We start from the raw sequence: 18109 nt of genomic DNA, 5'->3' as shown, positions 1-18109 counted from the left end.
GTGTGATCTGGAGCCTGGGGTGATTTTGTAGAAAGTTATAAATGTCAGGATCAGTGTTTCAGACCTTGTTCAATAGGTCGTAGGAGCAGGCACGCGATGAAAGCAGTGTTTCATCTGTCAGTGTGTACGGAATAAATTAGGGAGATAGGACTCATGGGTCTGTATGCCAGTTAGCACACTATGTAGCAACGCAAGAAGGAAGTAGTAGAGTCCAAGGAATTATAGTGGCGGGACTGGGCAAAGATAAGTGGATCTTCAACATACAATAGAAGAAAATAATTTTAGGATTTAGTGGCAAGCAATAGCAGAAGTAAAAATAAACAGGTCAAAGATGATTATATGATTCTTTAACTCCAATATTTGTAGCTTGAGAATAGTTATAATATTAGTGAAAATTCTTAGATCTGAACGTAGAGCTGGTTTTAGAAAGTATTTTTTGCATATTGTGTTAGAGGTGCTAGCAGGGGAGCCAATTAAAAATATCCAAGTATGCATTGGAAATGTAGCTATAGACATAGCTTAAGACAGAAGTTAGAAATTTGGATAAAATTTCCAGAAAGGGTTTTGATGAAGTCACAGAAGAAGCTCAATTCTCTAAAATAAACTGTATACAGAGGGGAACATAGTTATTGTATAATATTTTACCATTAATAGATTTTTTTTCCTATAACCTATTTGCATTTATATGCTGTTTAGGCATTTCATTTTACCTAAAGAACCTAAATGCTATTATCTTTAAATTACTATTTCCTTGCTGGGTCAGAAATGACATCCAATGGACTAAAATGTAAGAGCTAACTTTATCATTCTATGATTCTAAAGGTAGAAACTTACCCTATGGATTTTATCAAACTATCGGTCTACTAGACCAATGATCAGTAAACAATAGCCCATGCACTAAATACAACCCACTGTCTTTTTTTTTTATCATTAAAGTTTTACTGGACCATAGCCATACCCACTTCCTTACCTAATAATGGTGATGGCTGCTTTCAGGATACAAGTCAAAACTGAGTACAGCCAGCCCTACATATCCACGGGTTCCACATCTGCAGATTCAACCAACCACAAATGGAAAATATACCTTTTTAACGTTATATTGTTGCTGACGTGTACAATGTGGTTGGGCCTATGATAGTAGTGTCTGTACTGAACACCTACAAACTATTTTTCTTGTCATTATTCCCTAAACAATACAGCATAGCAACTATTTACATAGCTTTTACATTGTATTAGGTATTATAACTAATCTAGAGATCATGTAAAGTATATGGGAGGATGTGTGTAAACCTACTTCATTTTATATAAGAAACATGGACGTCCTCCAATTTTGGTATGGGTGGTGCTGGAATCAGTTCTCGTGCACAAAGAGGTCTGGCAGTGGTTGTTACAGAAACCGCTCACAGAGCCAAGAATATTTACTCTCTATTTTAGAGTTATGAGAGCGAGCAGTGGACTGTCACAGTAGTAAAATAACATGCCGATAGGATGAAATAGCTGCAATTTTTTGTGTGGAATTTAAGAATAAAATTTTGACTCTAAAAACTTCAGTAGTAAAAAAATTAAAAAAGAATTAAAGGTAAAACCAGATAATAATATAGGATAAGGAAGAAAAGAGAGAATTCTCTTGTCTAGAAGACAATAAATCACACCCAAGAAGTGGACATCAAGAGTTAATTTACTAAGTATGCACAGAAAAGAAAGAATGTGTGTGTCTCAGCAGAATACTTACAAAATCACTTGTTCGGATTCAGCTTTTCTCAAATGACTTGAACCTTCTGTATTAGTAGAAACATTGCATGGAATCCCCTTTGACCAGTTCACTAGCCAACCATCCCAGGTCTCCTTTAATCTGGTCACCTGCACTTACTTTTCAACACCTATTAACAATAACATGGCCAATATCGTTAGACTGTCATTCTGAGTATTAATACTCCTAGCAGCACAATTGTTCTAGTGGTAGGAACTATCTGTGGTGACTCATTTCAAAGGATTTGGAAAGTAGTTATGGTCCCAGAGTCTCACAGTAACCAGCTGTAACCACTTACCATCTCAGTGCTGACACTCACTGCAGAGCAAATTAGTGAGACTCTGCCTTACCCTGAAATAAGTTAGAATAGCACAGGCATAAAAATATAGAAAGATTCTACTCCAAGTCAATACAGTCTTAACCAAGACTACATTCTATAGATTTCAAGACTATGTGAAAATACCTTCTGAACTGTTGTTACATTAGAACACAAAGTGCTTTAAAAGAAAATCAATATACTTCTGAAAATGTGAAAAGTACACAAGAATTTATGATTATGCATGACCAAATTCCTTTGCATTTGTAAGGAAAAGTGAAATAACAGTGAAGCAAAATTTTATATAAGTAATTCCTAGCATCACCAGTAATTTTTGTCCAATTTTCCACAAATTGGATAAGCCAGTGGTTGGCAAACTCATTAGTCAACAGAGTCAAATATCAACAGTACAATGATTGAAATTTCTTTTGAGAGCCAAATTTTTTAAACTTAGACTATATAGATAGGTACATTGTTATTAACTTAATTACGGTACTCCTAAGCTGGCTTTTGCTAAAAACGTCCTCAATCTGATTGAGCCACATGTGGCTTGTGAGCCGCGGTTTGCCAATCACTGGATAGGCCAGTGGTAGTCAACCTGATTCCTACCGCCCACTAGTGGGCATTCCAGCTTTCATGGTGGGTGATAGTGGAGCAACCAAAGTATAAATAAAAAGATAGATTTAACTATAGTAAGTTGTTTTATAAAGATTTATTCTGCCAAATTTAGTGAAAATCCAACATAAAGTACTTGGTAAGTAATTATTATTATATGCTTTAACTTGCTGTAACTCTGCTTTATAAATTTTATAAAGTAAAGTTACTTTCCTACTTTATAAATCACCATTACTGTGGAACCGGTGGGTAGTTAGAAAATTTTACTACTAACAGAGATACAAAAGTGGGCGGTAGGTATAAAAAGGTTGACTACCCCTGGGATAGGCTATTTTTCTACAAACAGTGTATTTTCCTAAACTCATCAAGTGTTTCTATAGAAGCATTAGAAATCTTTTGTAAAATAGATGCTTAAAACTTTGTGTTAATAGTTGTATCAGTCTACTTGAGCTACTGTAACAAAATAATATAGACTAGGTAGCTTAAACAATCGAAATTTGTTTCTCACACTTCTGGAGACTGGAAAGTCCAAGATCAAGGTGCGGGCTAGATCTCTCTTCCTGGCTTTCCTCACATGGCAGAAAGAGAGCAAGCTCTTTGGTCTCTTTTTTTTTTTTAATTTTTGTATTAAATGAGAGGTGGGGGAAAGAGAGACAGACTCCCACAGGCACCCAGCTGGGATCCACCTGGCAAGCTCCCTACCAGGCAATGCTCTGCTATCTGGGGCTGCTGTTCCATTGCTTGGCAACAGAGCTATTTTAACACCTGAGGTGAGGCCACCTAGCCATCCTCAGTGCCTGGGGCCAACTTGCTCAAACTGTTTGATCCATGGCTACAGGAGAGGAAGAGAGAGAAAGAGAGGAGAGAGAGGGGGGGGGAAGAGGTGGAGAAACAGGTGGTTGATTCTCCTGTATGCCCTGACTGGGAATCAAACCTGGGACTTCCACATGCACTGAGCCAACCGGCCAGTGCCTCTGGTCTCTTCTTATAAGGGCACTAATCCCTCATGAAGGTCCCACCCTCAAGACCTCACCTAAGTTTTATTATCTCCCAAAGACCACCTTTCCAAATACATCATTATCGGGGCTTAGGGTCTCAACATATGAATTTGGGGTAACACAATTCAATCCATAACAATAATGAAGGATCAGTGTTTTTAAATACAATTTCTATCCCAATGTACAGATTTGTAAGTTTGTTAATATTAAACTCTCCCAGAAAGCTGTGAAAACAGAATAAGACCAGTCCTTATAAGCCAATTCAAACTTCCTAAATATCATTCAATACAGTTCATTATTTTATAAAGCAAATATTTATTGAATACATACCACTTTTCATGTGACCAACATGGTACTACACCCAGCCTATTGAGAAAATAAAAGTATCTAACAAATAGTTTCTATTTATTCTTATCCTAATAAATATACTATAGGTATACATGACTCAGATGACAAGAAAAATGGCAGGAAGTAAAAACTGTATGTTTGAGGAACAATGCATTGACCATTTTGCATAGAGGTCCTATGAGTGAGTTGGAGGCAAGTGTCACAGTCTAGGGAATTTATCCAGGTGTATTTGAATACCAGAAGGAGGAAGAGGAGGAGTAGGAAGAAAAGGAGGAAGATTTTTTCAATAGAAAAATGGAAGTAGTGAAGAATCTTAGCAAAGCTTTGGGTATGGGCAATCAATGGTATATTCTAGGAAATTTTATCTAATGGTATAAGAACTAGAAACAGAGAGGAAAGATACTTTAAAGAAGGAATTGACAGGATTTGGCAACTTAAAAACTTGAATCATTCTTAAATATTATATCATGTGGAAATTTTAGAGGACCAGGATATAGGCATCTTTCCTATAATATTTCTAATAAAAGATATGCAAATAATATGAAATTAAGTCCACATTCTATTTTTAAGTGAATAGCTCATATTTGCTTCACACTATTGGAGTTATTATGTATGAATGTGAATAGAACTGTAACCTCTACTGTATTTCTTCTCTGCTCATATTTCTACAGTTTGGATGGCATTTAGAAGGCTGAATTATGGGTTTATCAGTGATGATATCATTGAAACCTACACATAATAGCTGTAGCTTGAGTTACTATTACATTTGCATTAAAAATAAAATACATGTCTCATAAAAATGACAATTTTGAACAATTTCCTTATTTTTTCTTTATGACTCCCCTAAGGGACAATATCAATCACTACTTAATATCAATCATATATTTAAAATGTATATGTGTTATTCCAGTGTTTATTACTTTGGGACACATTTATAACTAAGAGTATAATGCAAAAGTGCCATAGATTAGATGCTGAGGTTTCATACAAATAACTTTAAATTTGCTCTTGCTCAATCTCCATGTTCTCATGCTATCTCCTGACAAGCGTACTTCTGTAAAGAAGATGGAACTGGAGCTAATGATCGCAAGGGTCAACCCTGACTAGCCTAATCCTCCAGCCCCTCTGTATCCTTGCCTGCCAATGGTATTCATTATAATGTTGACCTGTCACTAAGATCTGACATCAATCTCTGTACGTGGAAGCCAGTGTGATCCAGATATATTCCCAAATCTAGACCCCTTCCCACCCTGTGTCTCTTACTGGTTAATAAGATTAGAAAAGAAAAGTCTTAAGAGAAAAGAGAAAGTTTTCATTCTTCCTCTACCAAAATTAAATCTAAACTTTGTAGAATGTGAAATATAAGTAATTAACTACATTTATGCTGTTGTATTTTGTGAACAAATATGCTTCAATTAAGTGGCTTACTATATTGATGCCCTGGTCATATAAGAGGAAGGTCAAGGAGGAGGAAGAGGAGGAGTAGGAAGAAGAGGAGGAAGATTTTTTTCAATAGAAGAATGGAATTTTTTTCATTTTTTAGAAATTAAATTTAATGGGGTGACATTGGTCAGTACTCTTTTGCTTAAACTCTGGGACACTATGTTGTTGTTTTTTTACCGCTAACATTTTAAAGGCATTATTGAGATTTTGCCCAGAATATCTGGACTAGTTTATTTCAGCAACTCACATTAATCTTTTATTTCCAGAGACTGTTATTTAATAGGAAGAAAAATAACAGAAGTGGAAAACAAACAAGAGAGAAAAGAACAAAGGAGCTTGCTTTAAAGGAATTTCTCCCAGAATTATTTAAAAAACAATTATTTAAAAAATAATTTTTAAAACCTTATTTGGCTAAATTGGTAACTAATTTAGTATTTATTAGTTACCAACCAATAATTTTCCCATGCTTTATTTATATAAACTATTATTTTAAACTTCTAATTTTTCTGTTTTTAAATAATATCTTCTTATTTTCTGTGAATACCAGCATCCTAGTAGGCTATGTATTCCTACAAATACTAGCATCCCGGTCAATCTGAGAATTTTGGTTTTGTTTCTATAAGAGCCCTGTCATAAAATGATTATTAGCATTTTCTATTTTTTAAGGAGCTCATAAAATCAGCTTGACACTGTGGTGTGTCTGTGATGGTCCCTCCATGCTCCATTTGTTGTTAGGCAGTTAGTTACCCTTCCTCGATCCCAGTAGGGGACCTGTCTGAGCTGCTCCTCTGGGAGCTGATTATTATTTCCTAGTAACTCCTCATACAAGGACTCCCACGTATATTATGAGCATCAGTCAGTCTGGCGTTCATTGGTAACTATTTCAGATCAATAAAAAAAAAGAAAAGTCCATTTATTTTCCTCTTTCTGCCAGAGTTACATTCACAACTTGCAATTAGGAAGTGTTATTTAGCAAACTTGTCAGTGAAAATCTCTTTTCCACAGAGAAAGACGAAGATCATTATAGCCACCTAGTTACCAACAGGAGCCCTCTTGCATTATTTATAGGTTTGGTCTTCTAAGCACAATTAGGTCTCTTGGTAACTAACTCTTGCTCACATTAAGCCTTTCTTTCTCATTTCTACATGATTTATTCTCACCATTGCCATTTTTTTCATAACCATAGGAAAAATCACTTCTCTAATCACTGGATCAGCTGATCAGAGTCTGTCTCTAGCTGTTGCTATGGGATAAACCATGTGACTATTGCTCAATTTAATAAATCAGGTCTCAAAGCTTTTTGAACTCTTCGTTACATATAATCCAACAGCTTTCACTACATTAGGGCATTGATCTTATTCTGGTTCCTATAATGAACTTCTCTGTGTACATTTTAGATCTAGTAGTTTATTTCACTCTCATTATTCAAAGTCAATGACAACGTGGTTTTACCTGCTGTATGGTAATTCTGAAGACCAGTAACGCTTCTTTTTTCTGCATCCTGCATAACAAGGAAGTTTTGTTCCTTTTCAAGGAAATGAAGAGGAGCAAACACATTCTAGGTTTTATTAGGTTGATTTCACAGTTGCTTTGGTAGCCTTCCATTTACATCGTCAGAGATGCATAAGACTAATAGCATGTCCTTTTCGCTCAAGCCAATGTTATCTGCTGCCTTTCGTTCCAGGAACCTTTATTATCCTCCTCTTTAAAACATAGCACAGACTTCAGCATACATGAAAACATTCTACTTATTGATTCTATTTATTCTACTTATTAATCTTTTTAAATTTAAATTTAAGGGAAATTTTAATAATACACAAAAGTAAAGAGAATATTTTAATGAATACTAGTAGTATAACCATCACTCTCTCAGCCTCAACAGTTTTGACCACATTGCCATTCTTGATCAACTGTTACTCCTCACTCACTCACTGGGATATTTTAAAGCAACTTCCAGGTGAGCTATATGCCATCCATAAATATTATATAATTTTTAAACATAGCAGTATTGTCATAGCACTAACCAAAATCAACAATAGTTCTTTAATATCATCTAATATTCAGACCATGTTAAATTTGCCTTCATTGTCTCAAAAGTGTCTGTTTATAATCAGTTTATTTGTTTAAATCAGGGTTCATAATTCTCCACATTACATTTGGTTAGAAAATTAAGTCACTTTGAAACCAACAATTCTACCTCCCCTTTTGAGAGCATTCATTTGTTTAAAAAACTGGTTTTCTTTTTTTTTTTTCCCCAACATTTTCTCAATGTTGATGGGCTGAGCTTGCCTGGCTTGATTCATGTATAACATACAAGTCAGTCACATGATGTCTCCTTGACATGTCTCCCTGACCTTCTGCCTGCTGCATGCAGCCTGTCCATGACACGTCAATAAAAAGTGCTGGGCCTCAATAAATAAAACAAAATTATCAATAAAATAAATGGATATAATCAACAGAGGATTCAATATGGAATTTTACTTTACAATAATTATTTTGATGTTTGCTGACCTCACTAAGAAGCTTTCATGAATTATTTATAGGACAGCATGGTTTCGGGCCCATCTTTCTAAAAAGACCTCAGCCCAAAGCAGAACCTGGTTAGCCACAGATATACACGCTCCACCTGCAAACACAGACACAGCCGTCTGAGTCTACAGAATGTTTTGGTGTTCTAGGAAACCATGCCTAGTATGACGAATCCTCTCTACAGTGAGGGCCACCCTGCTTTCAGTGTCTTAGAAATGATTTTTAAGATTTGTAAAGTTGAGAGGTCAGCTGGTTTCCTTTCCAAACATTTATATTTTTCTCACCCCAGTAGCAGGAAGCTGATTTCAGATTGCATTCCTGTGTTTGAATTGTTTTATTTCCTCTAAGTCAGAATAGAAACAAGTTGAGATGTGTGATAAATTTTCAACGTCTGGTACAAATGGTGGTGTCGCTCTTTGTTGGCAAAGCACTGCATGAGGAATCCAAAGTACACGGTCTAAAATCTGATAAGGGACGTGGAGAGCGGAGTGGGTGTGAGAACAGATATGAGAATTTTACATATTTTTTCCCTGTTCAACTAGTCAAAATACTTTTATATGTACTGCAAGTATATAGGGAAAAGGGCTTTAGATCTTTGCAAATAGTATAGATCTGCACAAAATTAGTTTCTGTATTGTGCTGGTAGTGGTTTTATTTTGTTTTGGTTTTTTGATATTACTTAATGTGATCATAGTTGGAGCAATTCTGCGATAGAACTTGTGAGAAAGAACCTTAGAGAGAGAACCTGAATGGAGAACCTAAAGCAATTTCACTTTGTTTCTCAGAAGATTTATAATCAGGTCTGTGTTTCAGAGAGCCAAATTGACGAGTGGGTTAAAGTAGTCTTATTTCAAGAAACCGAGGTTTAGTTTTTAAATTTTCTATTAGTTGTAAACAGTGCAACCTGCTTCAGAGCCTAGAGTTCTGTTAGGCTCGAATCTCCTATTTTCCGAATTTAGCATTCTTGGGGTTCCTACATATCTGATTAATAAAAAGTCTAGTATCTTCCTCTTTATCAATTCTTCCTCTTGAGCCTCCACGGGCCAACTATCTCCACAAACCACCAGCGCTTACTAAGCCTGAAGTGTTTAAGGAGTCAACTCTGCTTCCTCAGGTGACGGAAGAGCTGCAAAATCATTAACATATCACACCATGGGGATTTCTCCTACATCAATCCACAGATAACGTTCTTCCAAACTATACTATATGGATACCTTTTTCGGTCCACTGCTTGGACAGGTTCCCGGGAGCTCCAAGTTTAAAGCTTGTTTTGCGCATTTTCACGTGCTCAGCCATTGTTTCCTTAAGCTTGGCACAATACCAGAGCGATTGGTACCAAAGGACTTCTTTTCTTAGCCACAAATCTCAGCAAGACCCCTCCGTGTGTCTTCAATAATGAAGTCTACTGGGTCTGCAATCTCAATGTGCATAAGGAAATGTGAACTGCTTGAAAAACATGCATGTTCATTGACCCCACACATAGCATTCTTGTTCAGGAGCTCTGGAATGAATCCAAGAATCTTCTAGTTTAATAGCATTCCAGCTGTCTCTGATGTAAGTGGATATATATATATATATATATATATATATAAAATATATATATATAACCTACTAGAGCAGTGGTCTCAATCCACTGCTGCACATTTATATCATCCGGGAACTTTAAAAAGATGCTCATGCCCAGGGCCCTGTTCTCCCATCAATTAAATCAGAAGGTTTGAGTTGAGCAAGGGTATGACCATTTTCCAAAAGTTATTCTGGTGATTTTAATGTGCAGTCAGATTTAGATGCATATGATAAACACAGATCACCAGGCAGCTCCTCTTCTAGTGGTGAGTTTCTTTGGGGCATTTAAAGGTTTTTCCTGTCACGTAGCCTTCATAAAGGCCACTTTTGTCCACTCTACCAGGTTTTAATATCTTCTAAATTTCAGGTTCCCCTGTTTTTCCCCCTAAAATTGTCCTTTCCAGGATTGTGAGTACTAAATAAAGGGGTATCTGTAGCTAAAAAATAGATGAGTATTCACCTACATTTGCACAATTATGTAACTTTTCCTGTAGCAGCTGCAACAAATTGTGTTCACCTACACAGAAAAAGCCTTCCTTTGCTAGAATTGTTATATCCTTATGCACACCCCATCACATAGCCCTACACCACTACGTGTTACATTTTAGTATACAGATTCAGAGAGCGTTGTCTAACATGAGGCCTTGTCTGCCCTCACTGTCATTTGGGATCAAAATGTCAGGTCCCTTCACCTTAGTTTCATAATGACAGAATCCTGACAGGGCAGAGATCAGAAGCAGTTTCAGTGTAGACCATAAACCTGAAAGGGCCGTGTAAATCAGTCTGACAAAGGCTATTTAAGCCAGTTAACTGCAGACTTAACTTTAGGACCAAGGTATAAAGGTTTCAAATACTTTCTCAACAAATGAGTGAATTATTTTACAAACAAGGAAAATGGAGGAAGGAGAGAGGGGACTTTAAACATCACTTGCTCTTTTTAAAACCTGTTTACCTTAAAACAGTTTTACAACTATGTTCAATAAGTGATGAAACTGTGACATGGTTTATAGAGATCAGTAAAAGAATAGCCTGGGGAAATAATATATATGAGTCAAAATTATTTGACTCTTTTTAAGAGTCCGTATATAGATGTGAAAATATCAATTAGGATGTGAATAGATTAAGATTGCTAAAATTTTAATTCCATTTTTAAATTTTTGGTTATTTGTGCGTGTGAACAACTTGTAGACAGAGTGGGTGGGGGACTTTGGCACTGCCCCTCCTATTAACTACTCGAAAGCCATCTCAACAAACTTCCAATGTTAAAAAAAAAGACAAAAATATACAAATACCGCTTCAAGACCAATTCCATAAGCCTCCCCTTCCCACCCAAACCTTCTAACCAGTTTGCTGCCACCAAGACCCTTCTATATAGGAATCCAAGAGTGGCTAATGATATAAGAACAATTATTAGAAGTATGTGGTATCTCCCAGCACATCTCTGAATAACCTGAGTTAAATATAAACTATTATCAGAACCCATATATTATTTGTCTCTTAAATAATTCATTTCTAAATATATTCCATATGTGACTTGAAATTCTTAATAGCATTGAATAAAAACTCCTAAATACCAAGCATGTGTGCTTTCTCTGTGGCACAAAAACCATAGAGGTTTATCTGTGATTTTTTTTAAAACCTACACCATCAATTTTATGGCTATTGTGATTATTATAATAGAACACTTCTACTAGATATCTGCTACAACTAATGAATTAAAAGAGGATTCCCCTGACTGCTTAAGAAAACGTGAGTTCCTAAATTGTAGAGTAATTACAGACATTCAAATTTGCTATAAACAGCTCTGTGTTTTGCCTTTAGCTATTACTTGTCGAAAGCAAGATGGAGGACAGGCGGGCATCCACGAATGCCTCCAGTATGCGGGCCCCGTGCCAGCCCTCACCCAAGCCTGCCAGGTCCCCTGCCAAGATGACTGTCAGTTTACTAGCTGGTCCAAGTTTTCTTCGTGCAATGGAGACTGTGGGGCAGTGAGGACCAGAAAGCGCACTATTGTTGGTAAGAACCATCCATTGGAATGCCAAAGTCAGTGCCTGTCAAGATAGGAAAACACAAACAAAGTAAGACCCAGGGAGTTCCAACAGTGTATTTGGAAAATGCACGAATGTTGTTGGTATAACTATACGTAATCCGTCAATGAATTCGGATGCATATTTTAATATATTTTAATGTTGTCAGTGACAGACACATTAAAATATAGTAAAATATGTAATTTTAGTATAAAGAAAAAGGAGCCTTGAAAATTGCACTCCGTCTTCCTCTACAATACGTGGAAGATTATTTTTTGTCTTACATATGTACTTTCAGTGGATTGCCTACAGACTGTGAAGCGCTTGGAGAGAAGTATTTTGGGAACAAGAGGAAAGGTTGACACTTCATTTTCTTATCCCGTTCTCACTGTCACAGCCTCAGATTATCCTTCATATTCTAGAAGAGGACTATGACATTAATTCTGTATCTGAAAACTGCATTTTAAAATGGTAGTCACAATGACAAAAGACAGTGACACAGTGAACAAGAACAGGAGCCATCATACTGAACTAAACCCTGGTGCGTTAAAAATATTGTCAGTTGCCAAAAGGAACTTAAAAATATTGGTGCTAGTAGACTACTCAGAATTTAAAAGTTATAAAAGAAGCCACCTGTCATGTTGAAAACTATATAAACTAGTTTATGAAAGATACAGATAAATATATATCAAACATGTAATTTAAATAGTCTATAACATATAATATAAATATATGTGATCTGATTAAAATAATGATACATAATTTTAAGCACATATTACTGTTATACTTGATTTTTTATTTAAAAGAGAATTTATTTACATTTATAGGCAAACCATTTCAAATATTTTTATCCTGATATTAAATATCTTCATTTTGAATATTATTGATACTTCCTCCAGTAATCACCATGTATGTAAAATGAGTACTTTTTATAAATGCTGAGAGATGCAAAATCATAGTCAGAAAAGTAAGTACAAAAAAATAAATACAAAGATCTTATTTTCTGATTTGTAATCCTATAGAGCTAGATCAGCTATTTGAAATTAACAAGAGAGCTTTGCAGTTCAGTGCAATTTTTGTACATTATAAAGGAGAGACTTATGCATTTACCTCCAATTTCCCAGTCAGTGAAAACACATGATCTTTTCAGAGGACTTTAATTATTTTAAAGAGTATAAAATTTACCACCACAATTAGCGCCTTACATCAAACACTATTTTTAAATGAATATTTTTTAATTAGAAAAAAAAATGTATTCACTATGGAAAGCCTAACAAACTGCCCAGATAGAAAGCACAGTGGGGTATGATAATAGCATTTATTTATTGGTTACTTTTGAATATGGCTAAAATAGAGAAAAGAAGTTTAGGAAAAGAGAAACTTTAGGGGATGCTTAAAAGTAGTAATGATATTTTTCAACTTAAATTTGTCCACAGGAAAAAGTAAAAAGAAGGAAAAATGTAAAAATTCTCATGTGTACCCCCTGATTGAGACTCAGTACTGTCCCTGTGACAAGTACAGTGCGCAGCCCGTAGGGAACTGGTCGGACTGCATTTTACCAGAGGGGAAGGTGGAACTGTTGCTGGGAATGAAAGTCCAAGGAGAAATCAAGGAGTGTGGTCAAGGATACCGCTACCAAGCAATGGCGTGCTACGACCAAAATGGCAGGCTCGTGGAAGCGTCCAGGTGTAACAGCCATGGTAATCCAGTTTTTCTTCAGTATTATACATTTGCTACCTTTGGGGGTGGAGGTAAAATTCACATGTATGAGAATGGAGGGAAATCAGGGCTTACAGAATTTTGTTTTATTGAACTTGAATGGGACGCCACAATGTATGTATATCACTTACGTGTTATGGGACATTTGGTGGCAATTGTCTCGCTATCCAGCAGTTGGCAACTACAGCTCAAAGTTGGTGGCAAAGAAACCTTACAGGAAGGCGAAATGGTGCCTTGGGGTTGAGTAAGAGTCTGTTGAGTAGACCCAACCATCCTCCACAGGTCTCGGAACAGAAAGGAAGGAAGGAGGAGAGGAGGTTTCTATTTAATTTAACTTGAGAATAAAATTTAAACAAACTTTTAATAACTAAACTGGCAAGATTGCAATGTGCCTAAATGTCATAAGTGTCAGAGAAGAAAGATTGAAAGCCATAACTGGTGAAAACTCAAGCATCTCCTGTTTAAATAAGCTCATTGAGTTGAAGTTGGCCCAAAAAATCTAAAAAGTGCCCATTTTTTATGGGCATAAATAAGTAAATAAGAAGCTAAAATATAATGATAACAATTGAGTTACAAAAGGTTTGTGAAGGATGGCCATCTTTGACCAGTATATATAATGAACTCTTGGGTCATAAGTCTTAATATAATCAGCCTTAAGCAGGGTTTTCCATTATTCTCTTATTTTAATGCAACTGTTTTTATAATGGAACGAGATCAGTTTACTGTGGGTCATGCTGAACCATAGATGTCACACATTCGTACACTGGACAGTGATTCTCCCACCTTCTTCATAGAGGTGGCCTAAGAGAGATGGGTTAACTTGGCAGGAGGGGGTGCATGGCGGTTACCTTTCAATCTTGCTGAAATGACTTCTATGGGAATGGTACTCCTCCAGTTTTATTATATGGTTCAGAAAACAGTGTGAACTTGGGACCATCTCATATTTATAAAGTATCAGGTAACATAGTGACACATTGATTGGAATCTCTTACACACTATACATGTTCTTACAAAGAAGTTTCCAAAAACCATCCCTCATGGTTCATGTTTTATGAAGATATAGTGGTAGAAGCCCTAAAGTCTCCATGATATTGAAGCTCTAGAAATAAGTATTTTTCAGGTTAACATACACACATTGCTAAGTTTAAGATCATCCCATACATTTCGAACAATTACTACCAAAGAAAAAAAGGGTTTAGTGTTTATAATAGGCACAGTTTGAGAAACATCTCTAAGAGTGACTAAATATTTTATTCTCTGTATCAAATAGCATAGGTACTATAAATTAGACACCAGGAAAAATGCTAATGCACTTCTCATTCTGAGATGGTATGATGATAATGCATAAAGTTGTAATTACATTAAAATGTAAAATTGGGGATTACTTCAAAAATATGTTTCTTTTGGAATGTAGCATGTAGGTATTTGCTTATGTTTTAAATTGTTATGCAGAGTGAATCACCAAAATGATCATTTGTTTTTCACAGAACTGGTGAGCTAACAGAGTGATTCTCATACATTCTCACTTGTACCCTGATCTGTTAATGAGATGCAGGAGTGCTTCTGTAAGCCACTTAACAGTCAATCTTATTTTTAGAATTAAAAAAAAAACTTTTAAAATATCCTGTGACTCACAAAAGTGTTTGATCACTTATTATAGCAGAAGTACAAAAGTAATTGATAATGGACAAAGCCAGAAGACTTCCTAACTTAGCATTGTCGATTCAAAGCCTAAAGAAAGCAACACTGTATTTTAGAAGAAAGGTACAGATAGGAAAACGATGGGTCCACAATGGCCCTGAACTTCATGAGGATTGCGAAGGGATCTGAGTCCCTTAACTAAGCGAACTGTTCCAGTTGGTTCTTTGTGTTTGTCCAACATTATTCCTTCTTTGTTAAAACTGATCCAAAATGTCCACTGGAACATTTAAGTGTTTACTAACATGTTTACTCAAAGTCAAGTCTAAGGAAACTGAATCTCTCTCTATTGCCTAATTACTTTGGAAATAACTACTTTTTAAACATATGTTCTGTCAATTCTCATGTTGTCAGTGGAAGGCTGTAAGTTTGGCAGTCTCCTAAGCATGCTCTAAATTGCAATTCCTCTGTCCACTACCTTCCTTCAGTCAAACTAGCTTTTTAGAAAATAGAATGCAATTCCAAGCACTAACTACCTAGAGTTAGGCCAAACATCACAAGTTAAGGGTTCATATCTCTACATGACTGTGTCCACTTCAGTTTCACAAGTTTGGGGGTCCCTAGATTAACCTTTTACTCACTAGTTGGCTATAGATTTGGGGGTTCCCACTACCCAATCAGGTTCAGGTTCATTAATTTACTGGAATGACTCAGAGAACTCAGAAAAGAACCATACTAATAACTACAGTTTTATTATAGCAGAAGAATACAATTAGAACCAGCCAAAATAAGAAACACAAAAGCAAAGTCTAGGAAAGTCACAAACACAAGGCTTCCATGTTCTCTTTTCGGAGCCAGGAGGCATTACCCTCTCTGCACATTAATGTGTGTAATACACCTGAGCTTTAATGTGCTAAGTTGTTGCTGGGGTTCCATCATGTAGGCATGATAAATTGAATCATTGACCCCATGATTGAACTCAATCTTACCTCTCCAGAGATTGGTCAGATATCATGTGGCTTAACGCCCCAACACTCTAAACACCTGGTTGGACTTTGGATGTGACCAGTCCCCTCCACCAGACATTTTTTTAGGATAAACTCATGTGTAGTCCAAGGGGCCCACAATGAATAACAAAGAGATTCTTATCATTCAAACTCGAGAAATCTCAGGGCTTGAAGTCTATCTCCCAGCAGTGTCCAGCCAAATTCTTTATTATACAACAGAAGGCTTTAGAGTTTGCTATAAGAAATGGCCTTTAGCCTGACCAGGCGGTGGCACAGTGGATAGAACATTGGACTGGGACACGGAGAACCCAGATTTGAAACCTTGAAATTGCCAGCTTGAGTGTGGGCTCATCTGGTTTGAGCAAGACTCACCAGCTTGAGCCCAAGGTCGCTGGCTTGAGCAAGGGGTCACTCAGTCTGCTGTAGCCCCCCGGTCAAGGCACATATGAGAAAGCAGTCAATGAACAACTAAGATGCCGCATGAAGAATTGATGTTTCTCATCTCTCTTCCTTCCTGCCTCTCTGTCCCTATCTTCCCTCTCTCTGTCTCTGTCACACACGAAAAATATAATGGCTTTGATAATGAAGAAATGTATCTATAAATCTGAATGTGCCTGTGTCCCAGTATTGGAATAACAATATCAACAGAACCCCATGGCCATTAATGCTGATGTTGAAATTTCCTGAATCTTTAAGTACTTAGCAGAATGAAGGGATATACCTTTATATTTATACAAAACAAATAAAAATAAATAACATTAAAATAGCATTCCACTGTAGTAATATTAATTTACCTGAACACTTCTCTATAATAATTTTAATTACCCAGTATTGATTCATTACTTTTTTGTGTGTATTTGTGACAGAGACAGGAAGAGACAGAGAGAGGGACAGATAGGGACAGAGAGGCAGGAAGGGAGAGAGATGAGAAGCATCAATTCTTCGTTGTGGCACCTTAGTTGTTCATTGATTGCTTTCTCATATGTGCCTTGACCATGGGCCTTCAGCAGACCAAGTGAACCCTTGCCCAAGCCAGCGACCTTGGGCTCAAGCTGGTGAGCCTTGCTCAAACCAGATGAGCCCGCACTCAAGCTTGCACACTTGGGTTTTTGAACCTGCGTCCTCCATGTCCCAGTCTGACACTCTATCCACTGCGCCACTGCCTGGTCAGGCTGATTCATTACTTTTGATGCATTGAATGTATGAGTTTGGGTAGAATATTTGACTATAGGAGTTTGAATATATACATAGTTGTTTGGTTTCCCTGAGTTACATAGTTATCAGTTTTTAATATATAATTGCAAAGGGATATCCTGTTCATTTGGGAATATTTTAATTTTAAAAGATATTTTTAAACCCATGAAGACAACAATAGATAAAGTTATAGCTATATTTCTCTCATTCCTGATTGCAGGCACATGCATATAATACATAAGTAAGTAAGAGAGATTTTTTTTTAAGGTCACTTTGGAGATTAATCCAGATGTTTCACATGGAGATTAATCCAGATGTTTCACATAGAGTACCAGCGTTGCTCATTTACACAGCTGTAAATCAGAACCAACCAATATTTCCCATGTGTTTTCAAAATGAATTCTTTAATCTATCAACAGTGCACCTTTCAACAGCACAATGTTAATAATTGTGAAGGTGTTGAAAGCTACTTTATCTGCACATTCATAATTCAAATGAATGAGGTGATTGAATATATCTCAAAGGCAATATGTCCTCTGGTTCCCCCTTTAAGGCTGCTAGTGTTTTATATCCATTTCAACCTGAAACAGCAGTCATAGGATACAAAAAAAATATGATGAGAAATGAGGGGTTTGATTTTTCCATGTGTCAAATTCAGTGTTGAACTGCAAAAAGTTTTAGCACCCTAATTGTGAGGTCATTTATTTTATTCCAGTGTTTCTCAGAAGCCATAAATCGCTTCAAGATGCCAGCAGTTTATTTAGCTTCAAAGTACTTCAAATGCTTCTGCCTTTCCCATGATTGTTTGGTGTTAATTGCCTTCAAAAATGATCTTAGTGAAGAAGGCAGGGGAATGCTTATCTAGCGGTTCACGACGAGCATTAAAGATTTTAATTGTGTTAGATAAACATGACAGGCAATTATTGAATGTTGTCACACACTGGAAAATAAAAATGGAA

The 18109-nt window shown here is 36.4% G+C and overlaps 1 protein-coding gene across 1 annotated transcript in view; it reads left to right on the top strand.

The window, feature by feature from the left end:
* THSD7A (thrombospondin type 1 domain containing 7A) overlaps window positions 1-18109 on the top strand; it is a 399875-nt gene that overhangs the window by 336700 nt on the left and 45066 nt on the right. The window contains exons 12-13 of the mRNA XM_066238339.1: window positions 11387-11581; window positions 13029-13292. Coding sequence (XP_066094436.1) covers window positions 11387-11581; window positions 13029-13292 — 459 coding nt within the window. The remainder of the gene's footprint in view (window positions 1-11386; window positions 11582-13028; window positions 13293-18109) is intronic.

The sequence above is a fragment of the Saccopteryx bilineata genome, chromosome 7 (assembly GCF_036850765.1).
Source record: "Saccopteryx bilineata isolate mSacBil1 chromosome 7, mSacBil1_pri_phased_curated, whole genome shotgun sequence".
NCBI classification, from domain to species: domain Eukaryota; kingdom Metazoa; phylum Chordata; class Mammalia; order Chiroptera; family Emballonuridae; genus Saccopteryx; species Saccopteryx bilineata.
This window is presented reverse-complemented; position numbering and strand designations above follow the sequence as displayed.